Genomic DNA, 19,086 nt, shown 5'->3' with positions numbered 1-19,086 from the left:
TTGGAATGGTAATGTATCATTATTCGTTGTATAGGGGACTACAGTTGAGATTGCATGAATCTCAGAAGGGAATTTAAACTTTTAAACATTGAGACAACTGTGACTGAGGAATTTTGAGAGTGGAGTGAATGTATTTGTATTATATTGTTACAAGCTTATGGAAACCAGGGAATGTAAACTGGCCCCCATAAACTCACAGAGAGTGGCACTAATAGGTATGGCTTTGTTGGATAAAGTGTTACTGTTAAGGGTGGGCTTTGAGGTCTTTTTGCTAAAGCTATGCTCAGTGTGACAGTAATGGAAACCATCAAAGCCAGAAAGTTGATTATGAAAATGTGTTTGAATGAGGCGGCTGTTCCAGCTCTAGCAAGTAGAACTTGGCAGCTTCAGCCACATGGTTCTGGCTTAGTCAAGGTTACAAAAAAAAAAAAAAGAGGATATGGTCCTGTAAGAGGACCAAGCTACACAACTGTTAACATATATGCAGTGTCCAAGTCAGTCTCATACAGGCTCCTTGGTTGTCAGTGTTGGGGAGGCTGCAGCCAGGATGCAAAACAGATGAATCAAAAAAAAAAAGGTGGGTGGGGGAAGGTATGGAATTTCCCTTCTTGCTAGAGAAAGCATGAGAGACAGATGTGTCTGGGACATCTTTGCATGGAGGATCAGAGGGGTCACTATGTGAAGTTGAAGCCTGGACTGTGTTGGAATCCTCAATATTTTGGAGTTGCCAGAGCCATAGGATACCCGCTGAAGAAAGCTGCTAACAGCTGGAACCAGCCCAAGAAAAGTTGTAGTCAATAAAGCTGACAGGATCTGAAGAACATTTTGACATCAGACATGGAGATGCAGAGTTTAGAATCTATTGAACAGGTTTTCATTCTTGCTTTGGTCCAGTATTTCCTTGCTATGTCCCCTCTTGGAAATTCTATGCCCTTTTATGTTCGAAGTGTGTGATCTGCCTTTGGATTTTTTTTTTTTTTTTTTTTTTTTGGTTTTTCGAGACAGGGTTTCTCTGTGTAGCTTTGCGCCTTTCCTTGCCTTTGGATTTTTACAGGGGGTTATAAGAGACAGCGTGGGGCTGGAGAGATGGCTCAGAGGTTAAGAGCACTGGCTGCTCTTCCAGAGGTCCTGAGTTCAATTCCCAGCAACCACATGGTGGCTCACAACCATCTATAATGAGATCTGGTGCCCTCTTCTGGCCTGCAGGCATACACGCAGGCAGAACATTGTATACATAATAAATAAATCTTTAAAAAAAAAAAAAAATAAGAGACAGCGTGAACCTCAGAAGACCCGACTTTTAGTTGAGACTATGGGGACTTTTTGAAGTGGACTGAACACATTTCTGCATTATGATATGGCTACAAGCCTATGGGGGTCAGGGAGTGGAATGTGCTGCAGCATTGTTGGAGGTAGTGTGCCACCATTCTTCTCACCATGCTGATAGTGAACTAAATCTCTGAACCTGTAAGCTAGCCCCAACTAAATGCTTTCCTTTCTAAGAGCTGCATGGTTACAGCAACAGAAACCCTAAGACAGGTGTGCACTGACCCCCACTGGTAGATCTCATTAACTGAGCCCAGCCAAAATTCCTAATTCTGGAACCTTGAAGCAATCAACAGGTAACTGGAGTACATAGTGCTCACTGAATCTACTGCACACATCACTAAGCAACATACTCTAGGAACATTACAGCTAACTACCCCCCACCAAATAACTTTCCCCCCCTTTTTTAAATTCTTTTATTCTTTTTTAACAAACAGCCCCAGGGATAGGGGACCAGGGGAAGAGAAGAGGGGAAGTGAGGCTCCAGACCCACAACCCCTCCCCGTCCACCCCTCCCCCTTATATATTTATAATCTATATACAAGCCCCGGGGGTGGGGGTCAAGGGGAATTCCCTCAGCGGGGTGGGGGCAATCCAGGCTCCTTGTCCCCCCGGGACCCAGGCTCCTCTGCTCTTCGGGGAGGCCCTTCTCGAGAAGGTGGCCCTGTCCGTTCCCAAGGCTTCGGCATCCAGCGCAGGGCATCTGGTGGGGAGGCCTAAGGACAGTACATGTGGAAGAGTAAGTTAGCAATCCTTTAGGAGGTCAGAAGGGAACCTGAGCTAAGGCTGGGGTCACAGGCTTTCTCCTTCACCTGCTGGTAGAGGTCAATGCGCTGAGTTCTGAATACTCCGCTATAGGTGGAAGGTGGGGCCTTGAGACGGGAATTGAGACCAGAGAAGGGCCTAAGGGAAGAAATTTGGTCAAGGCAAGCCCAAAACCTGCCCTGGTGTCAAAGAAAATCCCTGAGGACGAATAACTTATACCCCATTCCTGATTACCTTCCAGTTGGGGGAGTCCGAGATGACCCAGGACCACCAAGGTTGCTGCTCAGCTTTCGATAATCCTGGAAAGGCTTTAGTTCTACTGGGTGAAGCTGAAGATAAAATAATTCGCCCTATGAACTTCCTGTCTGAATCAATTCACCCCTTCCCCCCCTTTTTGGACAGACTGAATCCTCCCACCTTGCCATCTTTTAAAACCCATTCAACTTGCAATACTGAATCTTTCCACCTGAAAGTTGCCTCATTTCTGTCGCTATTCCTTACACCTTACCTCTGCTCGCCCCAAGCTAGTGGGGAAGGGCCTGGCAGGTGAAGGCAAGACCCGAGTAGTAGGAGCAGGTGGGGGCCGTACAGCCAGGCTGGGGGGCTGCAGAGCAGGACCCACAGGTAACAGAGAAAGAGGGGGTGGAGCAGGAGGTGGCGCTGGTGGCAGGGAGCCAAAGTTCACCACTGGCAGCTGTGAGTCTACCACAGGTAGAAGCATCTGCAACAAGAAACCCCAGTGAGCCCATTAGGGCAGGAAGGCATGTGGGAAAATCCAAACTAAGCCAGAGGCTGGAGTGGAGGTCAAAGATACCTGCTGAGCAGGGGCCCCTGAAGGAAGGAAGCCACTCTGACCACCAGGCTGTAGAGGAGTAGAGTAAAAATCTGAAGGGGATGGCAGATCCTGGCGTACCTGTTGGGAAATGGGAAAAAGGTCAACTCCCAGGTGGGTGTGATGACTCACACTTGTGATCTGGACTACATGACAAGTCCCAGGCTCTCCTGGGCTACAGGAGAAACCAGACCAGGTCAAGTCCCCCAAGAGCACCCTCTCTGTTACCCTAGCAGCTGCCCACCTCATACCTGAAGCAAGGGTGGGTCAGGCAAAGGGCTGGGGCAGAAAGCTGCAGAGTAGAGGAAGGAGGGTGGAGGGTAGAGAACTCCAGCAGGCAACTTCCCCAGCTCTGTGGCTTGCAACGCTGAGAAATCCAAAAACTGGCCCTTGATAGCTACCCCAGAGAGCAGCGCCGAGGGAGGAGCTGGACCTGGGGGTAGATACAGGGGCTGTGACCTGAAAAGAAGTTAGCGAGATGTTACTCTCTTAGTTTGAGTGATGCCTTAATCTATTCTTTGGTACCCTCTCCCCTGGAATCTATCTCTACAGACCCTTTGGAGGTCTGTAGGTATCTTAGTTTTACCTGTACTGGTGCAAGGAGGGTGTCCCAGGACGGAAGCCTCCACTGTTGGGATGTAACTGAGAGTCGATGGCACCCCCAGAGACCTGTGCAGAGCAGCAAGGTGGAGGCAGTTCCATTATCTTTAGTCAAGGAAAGCTAACTTGGGCTGGATACATACAGCACAGTGTGATGGATAATCTTGTTGTCAACAGGATTGAGAAACACATAGGCGACAAAAAAAGTACACTTATGTTTGGATGTCTCAGGAGAGGGTAGCCAAGGGGAGAGGACCCACTTCAAAGTGGGCAGCACCATCCCGGAGGCCAGGGGCCTGGACAGAATAGACGTAAAAAAGTTAACAAAGGAGCCTAGTGGAATCTCAGTTCCTAGGAAGGCTGATGGCAAAGTGGACAGCCATCAAGTTCAAGGCTAGCTTATACTATACAGAGTGAGCTCAAGTCCAGTTTGGTAACTTGGCCAGACCCTGCCTCAAAAGAAAATGAGAAGAGGGCATGGGCTGGGGCTGGGGCTGGGGCTGGAGAGATGGTGCAACTGTTAAGAACAGGCACTACAGCTATCTACAACTCTAGCTCTAGGGAGATCAGACACCTCTGGCCTCCATGGGCACCTGCAATCATGTGCACATACCCAATATTTAAAAAAAAAAAAAAAAAAAAAAAAAGGCCGGGCGGTGGTGGCGCACGCCTTTAATCCCAGCACTCGGGAGGCAGAGGCAGGCGGATCTCTGTGAGTTCGAGGCCAGCCTGGGCTACCAAGTGAGTTCCAGGAGAGGCGCAAAGCTACACAGAGAAACCCTGTCTCGAAAAACCAAAAAAAAAAAAGGTTAGAGAAATGTACACTGGCGGTTCTTCCAGAACATCTGGTCTATCCTTAGTACCCACATGGTGGCTTACAACCATCTGTAACTCTAGTTGCAAGGGGATCTAGTGCCTTCTGGCCTCTATGGGCACTGTATACACACGGTGCAGACAAATGCAAGCACAACATTCATGCACATAACAATCTCTTTTTTTGGTTTTCTAAACAAGGTTTCTCTATGTAGTTCTGGCTGGCCTAGAACTTGCTCTTCTAGATCCACCTGCCTCTGCCCTCCCCAGCGCTGGAATTAAAAGGTGTGTTACTACCAACTACCACCCAGAAAGATAAATAAATATTTTTTAAAGATTAATTTATTATGTATACAGAAGAGGGTGCCCGATCTCATTACAGATGGTTGTGAGCCACCATGTGGTTGCTGGGAACTGAACTCAGGACCTCTGGAAGAGCAGCCAGTACTCTTAACCTCTGAGCCAGCTCTCCAGCACAAGACTAAATAAATATTAAAAAATTAAAAGAACCCTCCCTCATACTTTCTAGTCACCAAGAGGTAACTGATCGGTTCTACCATGCCACCCCACCTCCTCGGTCCTTCCTACCACAAAGAACCTTCAAAACCACAGGTTTTTCTCAGGTATTTTGTCAAAGCAATGGAAAATCTAACACATGCCATCAAAAACAAACTCCTGAACTTCAAAAAAAACCCTCACCCATCCTATCCACTGCAGGAAAAAGAAAAATGGATACAATGAAATGTTTCATAATTAACCAACTTTAGGGCAGGAAAGATGGCTCAGCAGGTAAAGTCGTCACCTGCAGCTGACACTTGACAACCTGGAACCTATCCGTGTAAAGAGGTGGAGGGAGGACAACACAAAGTTGTCCTCTGACCTCTGCTTGCAGATACAGCACATGCATTTTTGGAACACACACACAAATTAAAAACCAAAAACATTTTATGCTGGGCATGTTGGTAGGGAGCATCTTTTTTTTTTTTTTTTTTTGGTTTTTCGAGACAGGGTTTCTCTGTGTAGCTTTGCACCTTTCCTGGAACTCACTTGGTAGCCCAGGCTGGCCTCGAACTCACAGAGATCCGCCTGGCTCTGCCTCCCAAGTGCTGGGATTAAAGGCGTGCGCCACCACTGCCCGGCTTGGGTAGGGAGCATCTTTAATCCCAGCACCTGGCAGGCAGAGGGAGGTGAATCTCAGAGTTTGAGGCCAGTCTGGTCTACGTACTAAGTTTCAGGCCCTGCTTCAAGGAAAAGAAAAAGGCAAGTACAAAGGGGCAAATGAAGAAAAATGAGACTTACTTGGGAACTGGGAGGTCCAGGGCTGCCATAGAAGACCTCAGGGTACAGGCGCTGACCTGAAGGGCTGGGCTCTGGACCACAGTGCCCAGAACCCAGGCTCTTGGACTGTGGCTCAGCTGAAGCAGAAGCGCTGGGGAGCAGCTCCCAGTCTCTGGATATAGGAATGGCCTGGCCAAAAGAAGCCTTGTCAAGAAGGAAGTCTTACACTTTAGATCAGCAGTTCTCAACCTGCAGGTTGTGATCCCTCTGAGGGTTGAATGACCCTTTCACAGGGGTCCCATATCAGGTATTTATACTATGATTTTTTTTTAAAGATTATGCATACAGTGTTCTGTCTGCATGCACGCCTGCACACCAGAAGGAGGAGTCAGATCTCACTATAGATGGTTGTCAGCTGCAATGTGGTTGCTGGGAATTGAACTTAGGACCTCTGAAGAGCAGCCAGTGCTCTTAACCTCTGAGCCATCTCTCCAACCCCCACATTACCATTCTTAACAATAGCAAAATTACAGTTATGAAGTAGCAAGGAAATGAGGTTATGGTTGGAGTCACTGCAGCATGAGGAACTGTGTTAAAGGCCACAGCGTCGGGAAGGTTGGGAACCGCTGCTCTAGATGCTGCTTATCACTCTTACTTATCTCCATCAAAATTCACAGGCCTTCCCACCAAACCACGCACCTCTGGGGCTGATGCCGTCAACTCTTTCTCTCCTTTTAAAGTGTCTCCTACCACTAGGCACAAGTCTGAGTCCTGTAACACGGGGCAGGAGATCATCACAACTCAAACTTCCATCCCAGTTGCCAATCCTCTGTGCCCAACCCAGGATATGTCCAAGTTCAGCCCGTTCAGACCTTGTTGGTAGTGCCAAACTCAACTTGAGAGTCAGATCGGTGGGCTGGCCGGAGGGGGCCTGGCTCTGGGCCTCTGTCTGTGCGCTGCGATCGTTCTGTGCCTATGGGACCAGGGGGCAGAGGCTGCTCCCGGGGCAGCTCCTAGATTGGGAAACAACAAAGTGTAAATGGTGGGTAACAGAGAAAAAAAACAAGAAATCACACAACACATGGGCAAAGACAGGCAAAGCCAGGGCCAAGTCTTTTACCTTTCTGTCCCCATCATGGGGAGCAGGTGGCCGTCTCCTAGGAGGTTCAGAGGGTTCAGAGCCAGATGTACCCTCACCAGGAACAGCATTCAGGGGTGAGGGTCCTCCAGGCCGCTTGGGGGGTCCCTCTGCTGACCCCTTAAGTCCTCCATCAGGGGAACTTCGCTGGCTGCAGGGACCTGATGATACCTGAGAATCTCCACTCAGGTCCACCCCACTGTCAGACTGACTCATCTGGGGGGGAGGGGGAAAGAAAGTTACAGCAGAAACACCTGACAGGTACACACACACCAACAGATGAAGAGACACAATTAGCACTCAACAAAACCACTGCCACCTCCTTCCCAGTGCCCACTCACCTCTGTGCCTGCCACATCCTCAAAGGGACTCAGGGGCTCCATCCAGGGCTCTATGGAGCCAGGCTGGTAACTCTTTCGGCTTGTGGCTGGAGAACATCAACCATGAAGCAGGCAGTGATAAAACAGTTCTAAGGCCACCTCACACCCCCGCCCTCCATTTCAGTCTGTCCCCTCCATCAGCTTTACTCACCATGATGTAAACGATTCCATATGTGGGGAGTTAGGGCCTCTGCGCCTGAATCTCTGGATTCTCCCTGAGGGCTTGGGACCTCAGGCTTAGAGCCTAAGAATCCAGAGCTATGAGAAGCTGGCACAGATTCCTAAAGGGAAGAAAACCCACAAGGGCAAAACACAAATAAGCCGGGGCAGAGTGAGGATCAGCAGCAACAGGGGAGACATACATGGGAGACAAGTGGTGATCGCTAATGAGAATCTGGGGTGAGGAGAGTTTAACAACGCAAAAAGTACACAGAAAGCATAACCAAGGACCTTCAGAGGTGGGAGTGCAATGAAGCCCAATCTCCAGCCCCATCCCTCACCTCCTGCAGCAGCTCCGGTTTTCGGGGAGGCCGCTCCCGCCGTTTCGGGGGGAAGGGATTAACCCCGGCAGAGTCCCGGGGAGTCCCGCCCACCCCCCTCACCATCGGCCCTGGCTCCTCGAAGTGGGGGTCTGGGGAAAAGGGGAAAACTGTCAGCATCTACCTCATTCTACCACTGACCCTAGCTTGCTCTCCCAACTCCGCCTCCCAGTCCTTCCAACTCTGCTCACCACTGAACCCAGTAACAGGGCCCCCAGGCCAAACTTCTGCTCCCCACTCCAGCACCTGACCTTTGGGGATGGAGTCATTCCCACCTGCTTGCCTCCAGCTTACCAGAAGTGATGACGTTGCTGGCCCTCGGGGGGTCATAACGGGTTGGGGGCCGAGGGGAGGAGCCCTGAGGGGCTTGGGGAGGCCCAGGCTTAGGCCTTGGGTGCCCGCCTGGTGCAGTTACATTTCCTTGGCGGCTGCTAAGCTGGGCCAGAGCCTGTTGGATCCCAGCAGGGTTGCTGTGGATAACTTGGTCCAGGCGGAAGACAGCAGAACTGCTGGGGGGCGGTGGAGGCAGAGGGAGCCCCGGGGGTCGCTCCTCGGGAGGACGGCTGGAGAAAGCAGAGCATCAGCTCCAGGGCTCACTAAACTCTTACTCTGTCCCTACAAGTCAAGCATCTGTTTTCTAGGTTCTCCACTGGCATCCTGTCCTCTCCCCTGATAAAACCTTTTCAAAGTTTTGTTTACAAAGGTACGCTGAGACACCAGAGCAGGAAAGCATGCACGGGGATTGCCAATTCTTTCGCTTACTAACTGCCCTTAGCAAGGTGGAGGAACTACCTGATGCCTGATGTATCCATAGGTTCCCAACTCCCTAGTACCCACCCTCATCACACCCCCTTGCCCCAGCAACCATAACACACTTAACAATCTACCCTTACCCACCTTCGGTTCTTGGGAGAGGGCCAGCTCCTCTTATCCCCTCGTCCTGGGCCGGTCCGTCCCCCAGGGCCTGAACCACCACCTCCACTACTGCCACCACCACTGCCAGTCTTGCCCCCAGGGCCTGGGCGCCGGTTTTGACGATCCATGCCTGGCCGCTGACTTGAGAAGCTCCGCTTGCTCAAATCCTTGGCTCGCTGGCTCAGCTCTCCGCGAGACATGGTTGAAATGCCTGGTCCAGACCCACCTGCACTGCCCCCAGGAGTCCCCACAGCTTTAGAGGTCATAAGTGCTGCTGGGGGAGTCTCCTTGTCACCCCGGCGCTCACTGGCAAAGTCGCTGCTCTCTGATGCAGTCTCCCATTCCTCATTGGCTTGGTCTGAGTTCTGGTTTGACAGATCAGGAGACTTAGCAGCTGTGCGGCGAGGAGGTGGGGGAACAGCGACTGTTGCCAGAGTCTCCTCTGGCCCAGGAGTAGAGGCTGGAAGGGCTAGGGAAGGGGGCTTGACATCAGCTCCTCTGGCGGCATTTTCACGTTCTTGTTTCAGCCTCCGGAATCGAGGGGGTTTGTCCTGCTGCTGAGCCCTGCCATGTCGCCTCCGTCGGGGTCGCTCCCCATCTTCCATGCCCACACCCATGTTGCCGCCTCGAGACATGGGGGACAGAGGCCCTGAAATCAGCTTCTCTTTCAAAGGCTCCTTACTTTGGGGCAAAGGACCTGCTGGAGGTTTCTTTGGAACCAGGGACTTGGCTGGAGGGCTCCAGCCTGAGCAAACAGGAGGGGGCCGCCCCCCACCTCGGCCACGACGGGATGGCACTCCTCTTGGAGTGAAGACACGACCACCCCGGGCAGTGGAGAATCGGGCTGGGGCTGGTGATGGGGGAGCTCCTGGTGGTGGTGGGGCAAGGGGGACCTGAGCAAGCACTCCCTCCTTGGGTGGGGGGGCTTCCTTGTCAGAGGGGGCCAGGTCACTCTCGTGGGTCTCACTGCCTGTTTCAGAGCCACGCTGGCGGCGTCTCTTGGGGATTTCTTCATACTCTGAACCCTCACTCCGTGTCTCACTGGCAGTGCGTCCTCGGGGAGCAGAGGGGTGGTTTGGTCCCCCGGCACCACCCCCACGCCCGTCGTCTCCTCGAAATTCCCGGTAACTTCGGAATTCTCGGCTCCGGGCTCCCCGACCTCGGCCCCCATAGGTCCCCCGAAAGCCTCTTCCTCTGGCAAAATACTCGCCTCGGCCCCGCCCCCGGCAAGATGTAGGGCCTAGTCTTTCATAGGAATAGTCCCTCCGAAGCCTAGGTGCAGGAGAAAGATTCCCACCTGGTGGGGTTTCCTTGAGGCCCACCTTCCCCTTAGCTGTCTTGAGTGGATCGGGCTTTGGAACCTTGGGGGTCTCATCGCCCTGTTCTAGGGATTTAGGAGGCAGCTCGTCGACTTTCACAGGTTGTGGTGGTTTCTTTATAGGCCCAGCTCGGCGAGGAGGGACACCTGGCTCCTCTGGAGGGATTCCACGACGACAGCTGCCCGGGCGAGGGCCCCAGCGAGTCTCAGTACGATTTTCTCTGCGTGGTGGGGGTGGGCCTTGGCCTCCACCTCCACCTCCACGGGTGGGCTTCCTGCCTGCTTCTGGTCCTGATGCCTGTGGCGGTTCCTCCTTGGGGGGCTCCTTCTTGGGTGGTGGAGCTTGTATCTTGGCAGCCTCATCATTGCCTGGGGGCCAGGGCAGTGGACGGGGTCCTGGGGGAGCTGGCTCTTCCAGAGGGAATCGAGAGACTGGGGGCCCAGGGGCTCCATTCTCGGGAAAACCTGGATAGTTAGCCAGGTAAGGTGGGGGCGGAGGTACTGGAGGAGTCTCGCTCCTGAAGAGAAACAGAAGTTTGTCAGGATGAGGATGCGCACCAGTGGGTGGGGAGAGCATTCAGTGCATTCTGACCTGGCTGGACACCCCTCCCACGTGACTCCCTGTCACCTCAGGTAACCCACGGCACACTTCCTCCCTAGCCACTCACCTCATACTCTTGTCGTCCTCATCTGCTGCCTGGCGCAGAGGTGAGGTAAGAGGGCGAGGGTCAGTGGGTGTGGTGGTAAAGACATCTCCTACCCATGCCAACTTGGGGTCCACTGGTGGGGTGCCCCGTTCACGTAACAGAGGGGGTGCATGGCGTTCAAAGGGCTCTGAGCTTGAGCCCCCACTGTCTGAGCGTTCCCGGGGAACCAGACCTAAGAAAACAAAGAACGATCCTGTCACAGGCCTTCCACACCACAAAGTCCTTCCTTGTGTAAGCAGGCAGCACCTGCACCCCATTCCCTAAGTCTGGGCTTTGCCTTCTCTTGTGAAAACAATCAACTACTCAGCTTTCCTATGAAGTAATCAACCCCACAAAAACCATTCCCAACAAAGGACCACGGTTGACATCTTCCCCAAGCCTATCCTCACAAGACCCTCACCCCAGAAGTGCTAAGTAGACACACCACCTAGGCAATCTGTCATACAAAGACAGTACCCCTCCTTACACTAAGGAGCTCCCCAACACTCCATGGATCCTTACCAGAGGGATGCACACCAGGAGGGTAGAAGTCCAGAGGAGGCCGGCCCTGAAGAAGCCGAGGGTCCACATAAGGAGGAATCATCATCCAGCGGGGATCAAAGTTCATTGGAGGCATTGGTGGGGGCCGGCCCAGAGCACCTGGGTACAGGGCTTTGGGGGGTGGGGGTGGTGCCTGTGGGGCAGGTACAGCTCCCAGGGTCACAGGCTGTGGTGGTGACTGGGGCACTGGGGCAGGAGGGGCAGTGCCTTGTTGCTGCTGCTGCCACTGCTGCTGCTGCTGCTGCTGCTGCTTCAGAAGCTGCTCCTGCCAGGAACAAGACAGGACGGGAGGGGTTACCACAGCTTACAACATTATTAGCAGAGAAAAAGTTAAGGCATGGACATGACATGGAGTAGATGGACTGTAATAACACAATTAAAAGGTGAACGAACACAGGCCTGAAGACAGCTCTTTAGGATGGTGAACAGACAACACCAGCCCAAGAGGGAAAAAATTTGACCTCACCTGTTGCTGCCGCTGGAAGCGAGGTGGCAAAGACTTCTGGTATTTGGGGTAGCCCAAACCCTGGCTGGGAGGCTGGCGAGTAGGACCAACCCCATCACCCTTGGGTTCAACCTTTGGGGCTGGGGGTGTGGTAGGTGGAGGAACCTCTTCTGGTGGTTCAGGACCCTCTTTTGAAGGCATTTGGGATTCCACTGCATTGAAGGACAGAATGACTTGGTCCATCAAAACAGTCAAAGAATATGCCAGAAATTCCAAACCCCACTTAAGTTTTCAACCAAATACCAACTATACTAATGCCCATCCTGTTTAAGACCCAGGAAAATACTTCAAGGCCCCAAGTATTCCTATGATACTACCAGAAAACAAAAAGAGCTTTGCTCCACTTTAGGGTCTACAACAACGGTTTTAGAGCCTCCTCCCAGATATCCCAACTCTTCTTTCCCTACCACTCACAGCTCACTCACTAAACTAGGGCTCTCTTCCAAACACCCATCTCTGCTATGCAGTATCCCCACAAGCCAAGCACCTAGCAGAGCCTATTCCTTTCTCCATACCTGGGCTGGCTTCGAAGCTGCCACTGCTGGTGCTACTGGCAGTGCCACCACCACTCACCAGAGTGGGAGCTGGAGCCACACCTGGACTGGGGGTGGACTGCACAGGAGGGGCTTGTGTTGGCTCTTCGGGTTCTTTCTCTGGTGTTGGGGCTGGTGCTGGCGGCAGAGCTGGAGGTGCAGGGAGTTCTTTGGGGACTGCAGGTGGTAGAGCTGGGGCAGGAGGGGTAATGGGTGGGGCTGCAGGCTCTGCTTTGAGCCGCTTGTCAGGTGCCCCAAACTTTTCATCAAGCCGCTTGAGTTTCTCAGCACAGGCTGCCCGGCGCTCCTCCTGCATGCGTCGCTCTTCCTCTTCCCGTCGCCTTCGGGCCCGTTCCACTGCCAGGGAGATCTCTGAGGAAGACTGCTTCCGACGCTGCCGCCATGCCTCATCCTCATCTTCAGGTGCCGGGGGTTTGCAGGGAGGACCCCCTCGATCCTGGCAATGGGCAGACCCATCAGGCCAGGCATGTCAGTCGTTATACTTTCTACCACCTCTTCCAAAGATCAATCAACTAATTCATCAATCAAGAGGAAGAACCAGGCCTTAAAGTCAATGGTCTCTTTGGGTGGAGACAAATTCCTCATCCTCAACTCTGCTCCTTTCAAGACCTAAACATGCGGGCTCCCAACTCCCCTACAACCAAAGGTTCCCAAGCTTTCCTGAGACACGACACAGCCCTCCCCTAGCTTCTTACTACTGCTTATTATTTAATTATTCAGCTGATGCCTCCCACAACTGAGTCTTCTCAACCCCTCGTTGTAGATACTCACTGGGTAGTCCCCAGGGGGGCCCCAATTCCCCACAGGTCCCCGGTGAGGTGGAGGTGGAGGAGGTTTGGGGATGGCAGGAGCTGGCTCCGTTTCTGGAGGCCGAGAGTTCTCGGTCCAGGCCGTCTTGGGAGGGGGTGGTTCGCTGCCAGGGGAGGTGCCCTTTTTGCCCTCTGTTTCAGGTTCCTCACCAGCAGCTGACTGGGAATCCTTGCTGTGGGCAAATCACAGTATATTTAAACTCAGCTGTAACCAGCCCTTCTAGGAGTCTGTTACCCTAGGAAAACGGAGCCCCCTCCCCTCCTCTGGTGCCCTAACTCACCGGCCCTCCGCTCCCTCCTCGTCAGAGTCTCGCCCATCTTCCTCATCGCTGAACTTGAGCTTTTCAGTGTAGTCGACCTCCTCGTGGGCCCCTGAAGTGGAAGAAAACGGACAGTAAGTAAACTAAGCGGTCTGCGCTCCAATCTCAGAGTCTGCAACTACAACACTAACAACTACCCGCCATGTCCTGTCGTTCTCACCCCTCTGGGTACTCTGCAGCATTAGGCATTTACCACGTATCCTTTACCCTTTCCCATCTGCTTTTCTCACATGACCCATCTTTCTTCATCAGATTTTACTTTTTAAGATCCAAATATCCAAATTCACCTGCCCAACCATCATCATTTTCCTGGTCCAACTGGTCAAACTCCTTGAGATTATCCTCTTTAAGAATAGAAGGCCGACCCACAGGCTCTACAAGGCGCATTGGCGGCCCTGAGCCCCGGGGGCCCACCACACGGGGAAAACGGCTGTGTATGGAGAAAAAAGGGGAGGGGGAGATAAGGTTAAATACGGCCTGTAGTAGAATCACGTACAGAACGGAACAGAACTTCCCAGGTAGAGAACACTTCTTCCCAAACAGCCTCACACTGCCCCCAGTAACAAATCCAGAATCTGATTGCTTACCCAGGCCCATCTGGAGTCGGGTATCGGTAAGGCCCCTGGGGTCCGTAGGGCGGAGGGAATGGGAGATATGGGGGATACATCTGCAAAAGGGCCCAACAATAGCTGCTAAGAGGGATAAATAGCCTGCCAGCCCTTTATACATACATATCATCCTCCCACCCCGTCTCACTGGGGTCAACTTTTTTTTTTTTTGGTTTTTCAAGATGAAGTTTCTTTGTGTAGCCCTGGCTGTCCTGGAACTCACAGAGATCTGACTGCCTTTCTTTACCTCCCAAGTGCTGGGATTACAAAGGTTTGAACCACCAACACCCTGCCTAAATCCTGACTATAATACTCTGGCTTTTAGGGAAACCACTTCAAGAGTAGAAAGGCAAACTCACAAAGGGCGGCATCATTCCGCGGTAGGGAGGGAACTGGGGTGGGCCTGAAGGCTGCAGCCCACCCCGGGGATCATGACCATGATGAAGTTTGGAGTCCGGGCCCTCCAGCTCATCAGGGCCACGCCCACCTCCGTCCCTCCAAGTTGTGGCATCTGTATTTTGGAAAATGCAAAGAGGGGGAAAAGATAAGTCACTACTGACTGGGGGCAAGTAGAACCATCAAAAAAGATGGGGAGGAAAGTAAGCAATACATTTAGCTCTTCCATGGAAGTCACTATTCTGGTTATAAGGCAACCACTTATTCACACAAGGCAGCCACTCACTTTGGGGGCGGAGGCTTGGTCCGGGCCCAGACGACTGCTCGGCAGACTCCCTTTCCTTGGCAGCCTTGTCCTGGTCGCCAGCCGCCTGCAGGGTCGGAAATTCCTCTCGAGAGAATCGCGACAGTAGGCTTGATGCCCTTCCACCTGTGGAAATGAGGGCAGAGATCAGACAGGGGTTCACTTCCTGGGCATGGACACAGAGCGGGAGGCTCTGCGCACTGGAGAATGAGGTTTAGAGGAAAGAAGAAGGATCCTGACTGAAGGTATGCAGGGCTCCTGCCTCCCACAGCTCTCTAACACTTTGTCTGTCTTTTGAGACAGGGTTTCTCTGTATAGCCCCGGTTGCCCTAGAACTCACTTTGTAGACCAGGTTGGCCTTGAGCTCAGATATCCACGTGCTTCTGCCTCCCAAGTGCTGGGATTAAGGACGTGTACCACCACTGCCCAGACCTCCAACACTCTTGAACTCACCATCTCCATGTGCTCCATGGGTGACGCTGGCTTGTGCCCAGGACTTTACCCCGCTTGGAACCGAAGGAGTGTTCTGGAGAGGGAAGGTAATAAACGGTCATAGGAGGGAAGACTATGTCCCACTCTTCCTCTCGCCCTCCAGTTCTCCAGGCACCTCTGGGGCTGTTGGGGGTCGCTTCGGCTGGTTGGAGGCAGGCGTCTGTGAAGCCGGCAGTGGCTGCGATTCCGGCGGCTGAGCGGTTGAGGCATCGGAACTGAGGGAATAGCAGGATGGAAAGGTTATCCAGAGTGTGAGATGCCTCTCCCTTAGTTCTCTAACTGGTACAAAGTTGGAACTGACCCTGGTCTATCACTGCCATCTACAAATACTACGACAGACTGTCATCAGACAGGCTCTGTCTGTTTCTTCCTGCTTTCTCTCCATCTGTCTGAGCTTAAGGTTTCATTTCTTTGGCATCTAACAAACTAAGTGCAAAATGTGCGTCTCTCTTTGTCTCTGGCTCTTATGTGTCTGGAACAGACCACACACACCTTAATATAGTCTCAAGTTCAAAGCTAAAACTCATCCTTCTAGATCCCCCAGGACTCTGTCTACCTCTTGGGGTCGGACTGCTCCTGTTTGCTTGCCCATCCTGTTCCGTCTTTCGGCACTAGTGAGACATTGGGGTCATTGCCTTTGTTCTCGGCTTTCAGGCTTGGAAGGTTGGCTGGGGGTGGCATACGCCGGGCAATGGCAACTTTTCCGAGACTCTGCAGGCCATGTCGAGGGGCAACTGAAGAAAAGGTAGAGAAAGGGTCAAAAATGCCTCACATCCACATCGCATTTAGACTATCTTCCAATTTCTATCTTTTCACTACAGATTTCTCCCAGAAGCCATTCCATTACTCAATAATAATCTCTCAGCTCTCCCAAGAAAGGTGAGATACATTTTAAGTATTGCTTCTCTGTGGGATAGTTGATCCAGAGCCTGCGGGGAGCAAGCTGGCCCCAGATCTTGGCAAATCCACACTTCTTTGCCTCCAATTCTTACGTGTCCAAGGACAAGGAACCAAAAACACGCCTTTGTAGGAGGATGACTGGTGTTTTACCCAGACCCCAGCACTCCCTTCAGCACTGAAGACGAAACTGGGAGGTCTCCAGTGCTCCTCTGGTCTGCCTGCTGCCTTTGCTGAAGAAGCCTACACCCCACACATGCTTAGCCTTCAAACATTAGGAACAAACATCTTTGCAGGACCCTTACCGGCGGGTTTCTGGATCTCTAAGGACTTGCCCTTATACGTATCAAACAGGTTGAGCGAGGAATACTTCTTTCCATCCTTCCCCTTGGCAGTCGGCCCCGAGCGATCGGACATTGCGCTGGAAGCTCATTGAGTACGTTGGGTCCTGCAGGCACCTCCCCCAAAACGAGCCGGTGCCTGTGGGGCAGACAGTAGGCAGCTCAGACTGCTGCCTACTTCTGCCCGCTTCACAGACAAAAGCCTAGAGGATCTCTTCACTCTTCAGGGACCAGATATGGGGCTCTAGCTTGTGTAAACTACTACAGTCTCTTAAGCAACCACAATCCACCCAGCTCCCACAGCCAGTCCTCCTTTCTCCCTGACATATCCTAACAAAGAAAACAAATAAAACAATGGTATCTTCCTGATGTAAACGCTCTATCCTTTGTGTCACTTTAGAAATGGCAGCAGCCTCTCGTATTATCCCAAAAGCAATCATCTTTTCACTCCTCCAATGATCAGAGATATATGATAAAATTGGACAACCAAGTCCAAGCCCCAGAGAAAACCAGAACGAGGTACACAACTCCATCAAGCAAGTAAGAGAACTTAGGATTGCCAGCCTATTAGACTGCGGCTCCCTAATCATGCCCCAGGGCCCTGTGTCCTAGGTTCCATTCCCAGCAGCCCTAAGTCCCATCTGGGGAGGTCTGAAGGAAGGTATGCTGGGAGGTTAAAGATTTTTATGAGCTTGCCATGCCAGACGGGGACCTGGTGCCGGAATAAGCCTTACTAAACAACAGGGGCTCTACACACTCTCAGGCTGGACAAACCCCTGTGAGCAGAACACTCCATCTACCCCTTAACTGGCTCCCATCTTGGTTCTTGGAAACAATTCTGCTTGTGGAAAAAACACTAGTGGACTCTGGTATATCCTACATAAAAGCAAGGAAAAACGAAGCATTATGGAGCTAACCTGAAAATACCCTGTAACCACGGGCCCAGAGAGCCAAAACCAGAACCAACTTCATTTTCTGTCCCCATGAAATCTCTCCATAAGCAGTCAGTTCTTTCCGTAATAACCCTTACTCCCCAGGCAGGCCAAACTCTCCATCTTAGTCCATTCTAGACCGACCAGGCATTCATATGTGGGTGGGAACGGTGTGAAGAAGAGATGGAAGATAGGAAGAAAGCATGCAGGCAGAGGATGAAATCCAAAATCGGGGAAAGAACTTTACCATAGGCCAGAGACAAGGAGATGGGGGCTGCTCTACCGGCACTTAAGGAAGCCAATCTGAAATCTACGGTGAAAGGGGGGGGGGGGGGCAGAAAGACGTAGAGCAGACAACCATAAATTAGTAAAAGGAGAATCAACAAGAAAGGAGGGAGGGAAATAATAATCGACGCAAGAATGGCTGAGAAGGGGGCCGTGTCAAGACAGTCAGGAAGAAAAGGGGAGAGAGGAGGAGATACGGCTAACCGGAAAAATGAAAAGGCAGACTTGGGGGACGCAGAAAGGCAAAGATGCTGGATGAAAGCGGGGCTCCGGAAAGGGAGTGACTCGACGCAGACCCCAAGAACGAGGGGACCCACTGCGCCAGGTGGTAGGAAGGGGTCCGGTGGTGTGAAGGGACCCTCAAAGGGGAGGGCCACGGGCGGCGGAGGGCCGAGGGGCCGGGGCGCGACGCGGGCCGGAACTGCGGCCCGGAGCGGGGGTCGCGCCCCGAGGAGCGGGCTGCGGGGCTGCGGTCGGCCCCCGGCCCTCCACGGCGGCCTGGGAGCGGCCGGCGCAGGCCGAGGGGGAGGGGCGGGCCGGCGGCAGGAGGACAAGATGGCGGCGGCTGATGGCAGCTTCTCCCCCGGCCCGCCGCCGCCGTCGCCGCCGCCCCGCGCCGGAAAGGGCGTCAGCACCCGGCTCGCCCAGACTCACCTGGCCGGGTGCGCGGGGGTCCGGGACCCGGGCTTAGAGGCTCCCCGGGGCGGATGGCGGCGGGGCGGGGGCGGATGGCGGCGGATGGCGCCGCGCTCGGCTCCTCCCGTCTCCCTCGCTCACTCCGCGGCTGGGCTCCGACTAACGGCCCATCCGGGCAACCGCCGCCCCCGGGAGCACCCCCCCACCTCCCGCCTCCCTCCGCGGCTGGACACGCCCCCTTATTTGCATAGAGGGCGGGGTCCCTTCCTATCCGACCCCTCCGCGCTTCAGGGCTGTCCCCTACTTTAAAAATAAAGGCCGTGTGGAGGCTATTTGCATAAAGGGGAGGGACTTACAGACGCCAGGACGCCGGTTGGCTAGGGAGGCGCCTTGGCGTCGGCAGTTGAGACGCGTAGCCCGGGCGGAACGCCGGGCCGTTGGGGCGCAGAATTTACACGACAGATGGTGGGAGAAAGAGGCGGCGCATGCGTGGTGCGTCCGCGGAAGGATGAGGGGCAGAGAGACGCAGGAAAACGATGCTAGGCCCTCGACGCTTTCAGCCGAGGGGAAGGAAAGAACTGCGACGAGCGGAAGGGATTACGTAGTCGAGGGCGGACTTTACATAGACCCTGGAAGAGCCTCGGGTCTGGCGTCCATTCGGGAGAGGTAAATGCTTCAGGGAGGCGGGCTTTCCAGTCATTAAATCACGTCATGCAAATGAAGGGGGTAGGCAAGCCAATGAAAGGGTCCAGAAGAGAGTATCATTGACTTTCTCCGAGTAGGCGTTCTTCGAGGGGTTCTGGGTATTTGCATAATATATGCAAATCATTTGAACAAAGACTAGGAATGACCTACT

The 19,086-nt window shown here is 53.1% G+C and overlaps 1 protein-coding gene and 1 non-coding gene across 2 annotated transcripts; both read right to left on the bottom strand.

The window, feature by feature from the left end:
- Window positions 1-1,278: 1,278 nt before the first annotated feature.
- Prrc2a (proline rich coiled-coil 2A) lies at window positions 1,279-18,375 on the bottom strand. Its single transcript, XM_052744175.1, has 31 exons — window positions 18,249-18,375; window positions 16,342-16,516; window positions 15,696-15,873; window positions 15,255-15,354; window positions 15,101-15,173; window positions 14,630-14,773; window positions 14,307-14,458; window positions 13,927-14,006; window positions 13,627-13,769; window positions 13,301-13,391; window positions 12,982-13,192; window positions 12,172-12,646; window positions 11,618-11,808; window positions 11,113-11,416; window positions 10,573-10,783; window positions 8,569-10,422; window positions 7,966-8,234; window positions 7,633-7,763; window positions 7,284-7,413; window positions 7,094-7,179; window positions 6,735-6,968; window positions 6,487-6,627; window positions 6,314-6,385; window positions 5,636-5,803; window positions 3,510-3,592; window positions 3,175-3,382; window positions 2,906-3,004; window positions 2,600-2,812; window positions 2,326-2,420; window positions 2,139-2,229; window positions 1,279-2,042 (listed from the first exon to the last, which is right to left on the bottom strand). Exons 2-31 carry the CDS (start codon window positions 16,451-16,453, stop codon window positions 1,902-1,904), a joined length of 6,480 nt encoding a protein of 2,159 aa, XP_052600135.1. The 5' UTR covers window positions 16,454-16,516; window positions 18,249-18,375; the 3' UTR covers window positions 1,279-1,901.
- Window positions 16,044-16,174, bottom strand: LOC128115113 (small nucleolar RNA SNORA38). The gene has a single exon (XR_008220006.1). It is a non-coding gene; the product is annotated as a small nucleolar RNA SNORA38 (small nucleolar RNA).
- Window positions 18,376-19,086: the final 711 nt, after the last annotated feature.

This window comes from Peromyscus californicus, unplaced genomic scaffold (assembly GCF_007827085.1).
Source record: "Peromyscus californicus insignis strain IS unplaced genomic scaffold, ASM782708v3 Scaffold_19__1_contigs__length_69161282, whole genome shotgun sequence".
NCBI lineage: Eukaryota > Metazoa > Chordata > Mammalia > Rodentia > Cricetidae > Peromyscus > Peromyscus californicus.
The sequence above is the reverse complement of the archived record's forward strand: the minus strand, read 5'-3'. Positions and strand labels throughout refer to the sequence as shown.

What these genes read in the sequence shown, in the direction of transcription:
- Prrc2a (XM_052744175.1), bottom strand. Translation starts at nt 16,453, where the DNA reads ATGTCCGATCGCTCGGGGCCGACTGCCAAGGGGAAGGATGGAAAGAAG. An exon ending in CAGCTTCGAAGCCAGCCCAG is followed by an intron (nt 11,809 to 12,171) that starts GTATGGAGAAAG and finishes CCTTCAATGCAG; the next exon opens with TGGAATCCCAAATGCCTTCA. An exon ending in AACCGGAGCTGCTGCAGGAG is followed by an intron (nt 7,414 to 7,632) that starts GTGAGGGATGGG and finishes TCTTCCCTTTAG; the next exon opens with GAATCTGTGCCAGCTTCTCA.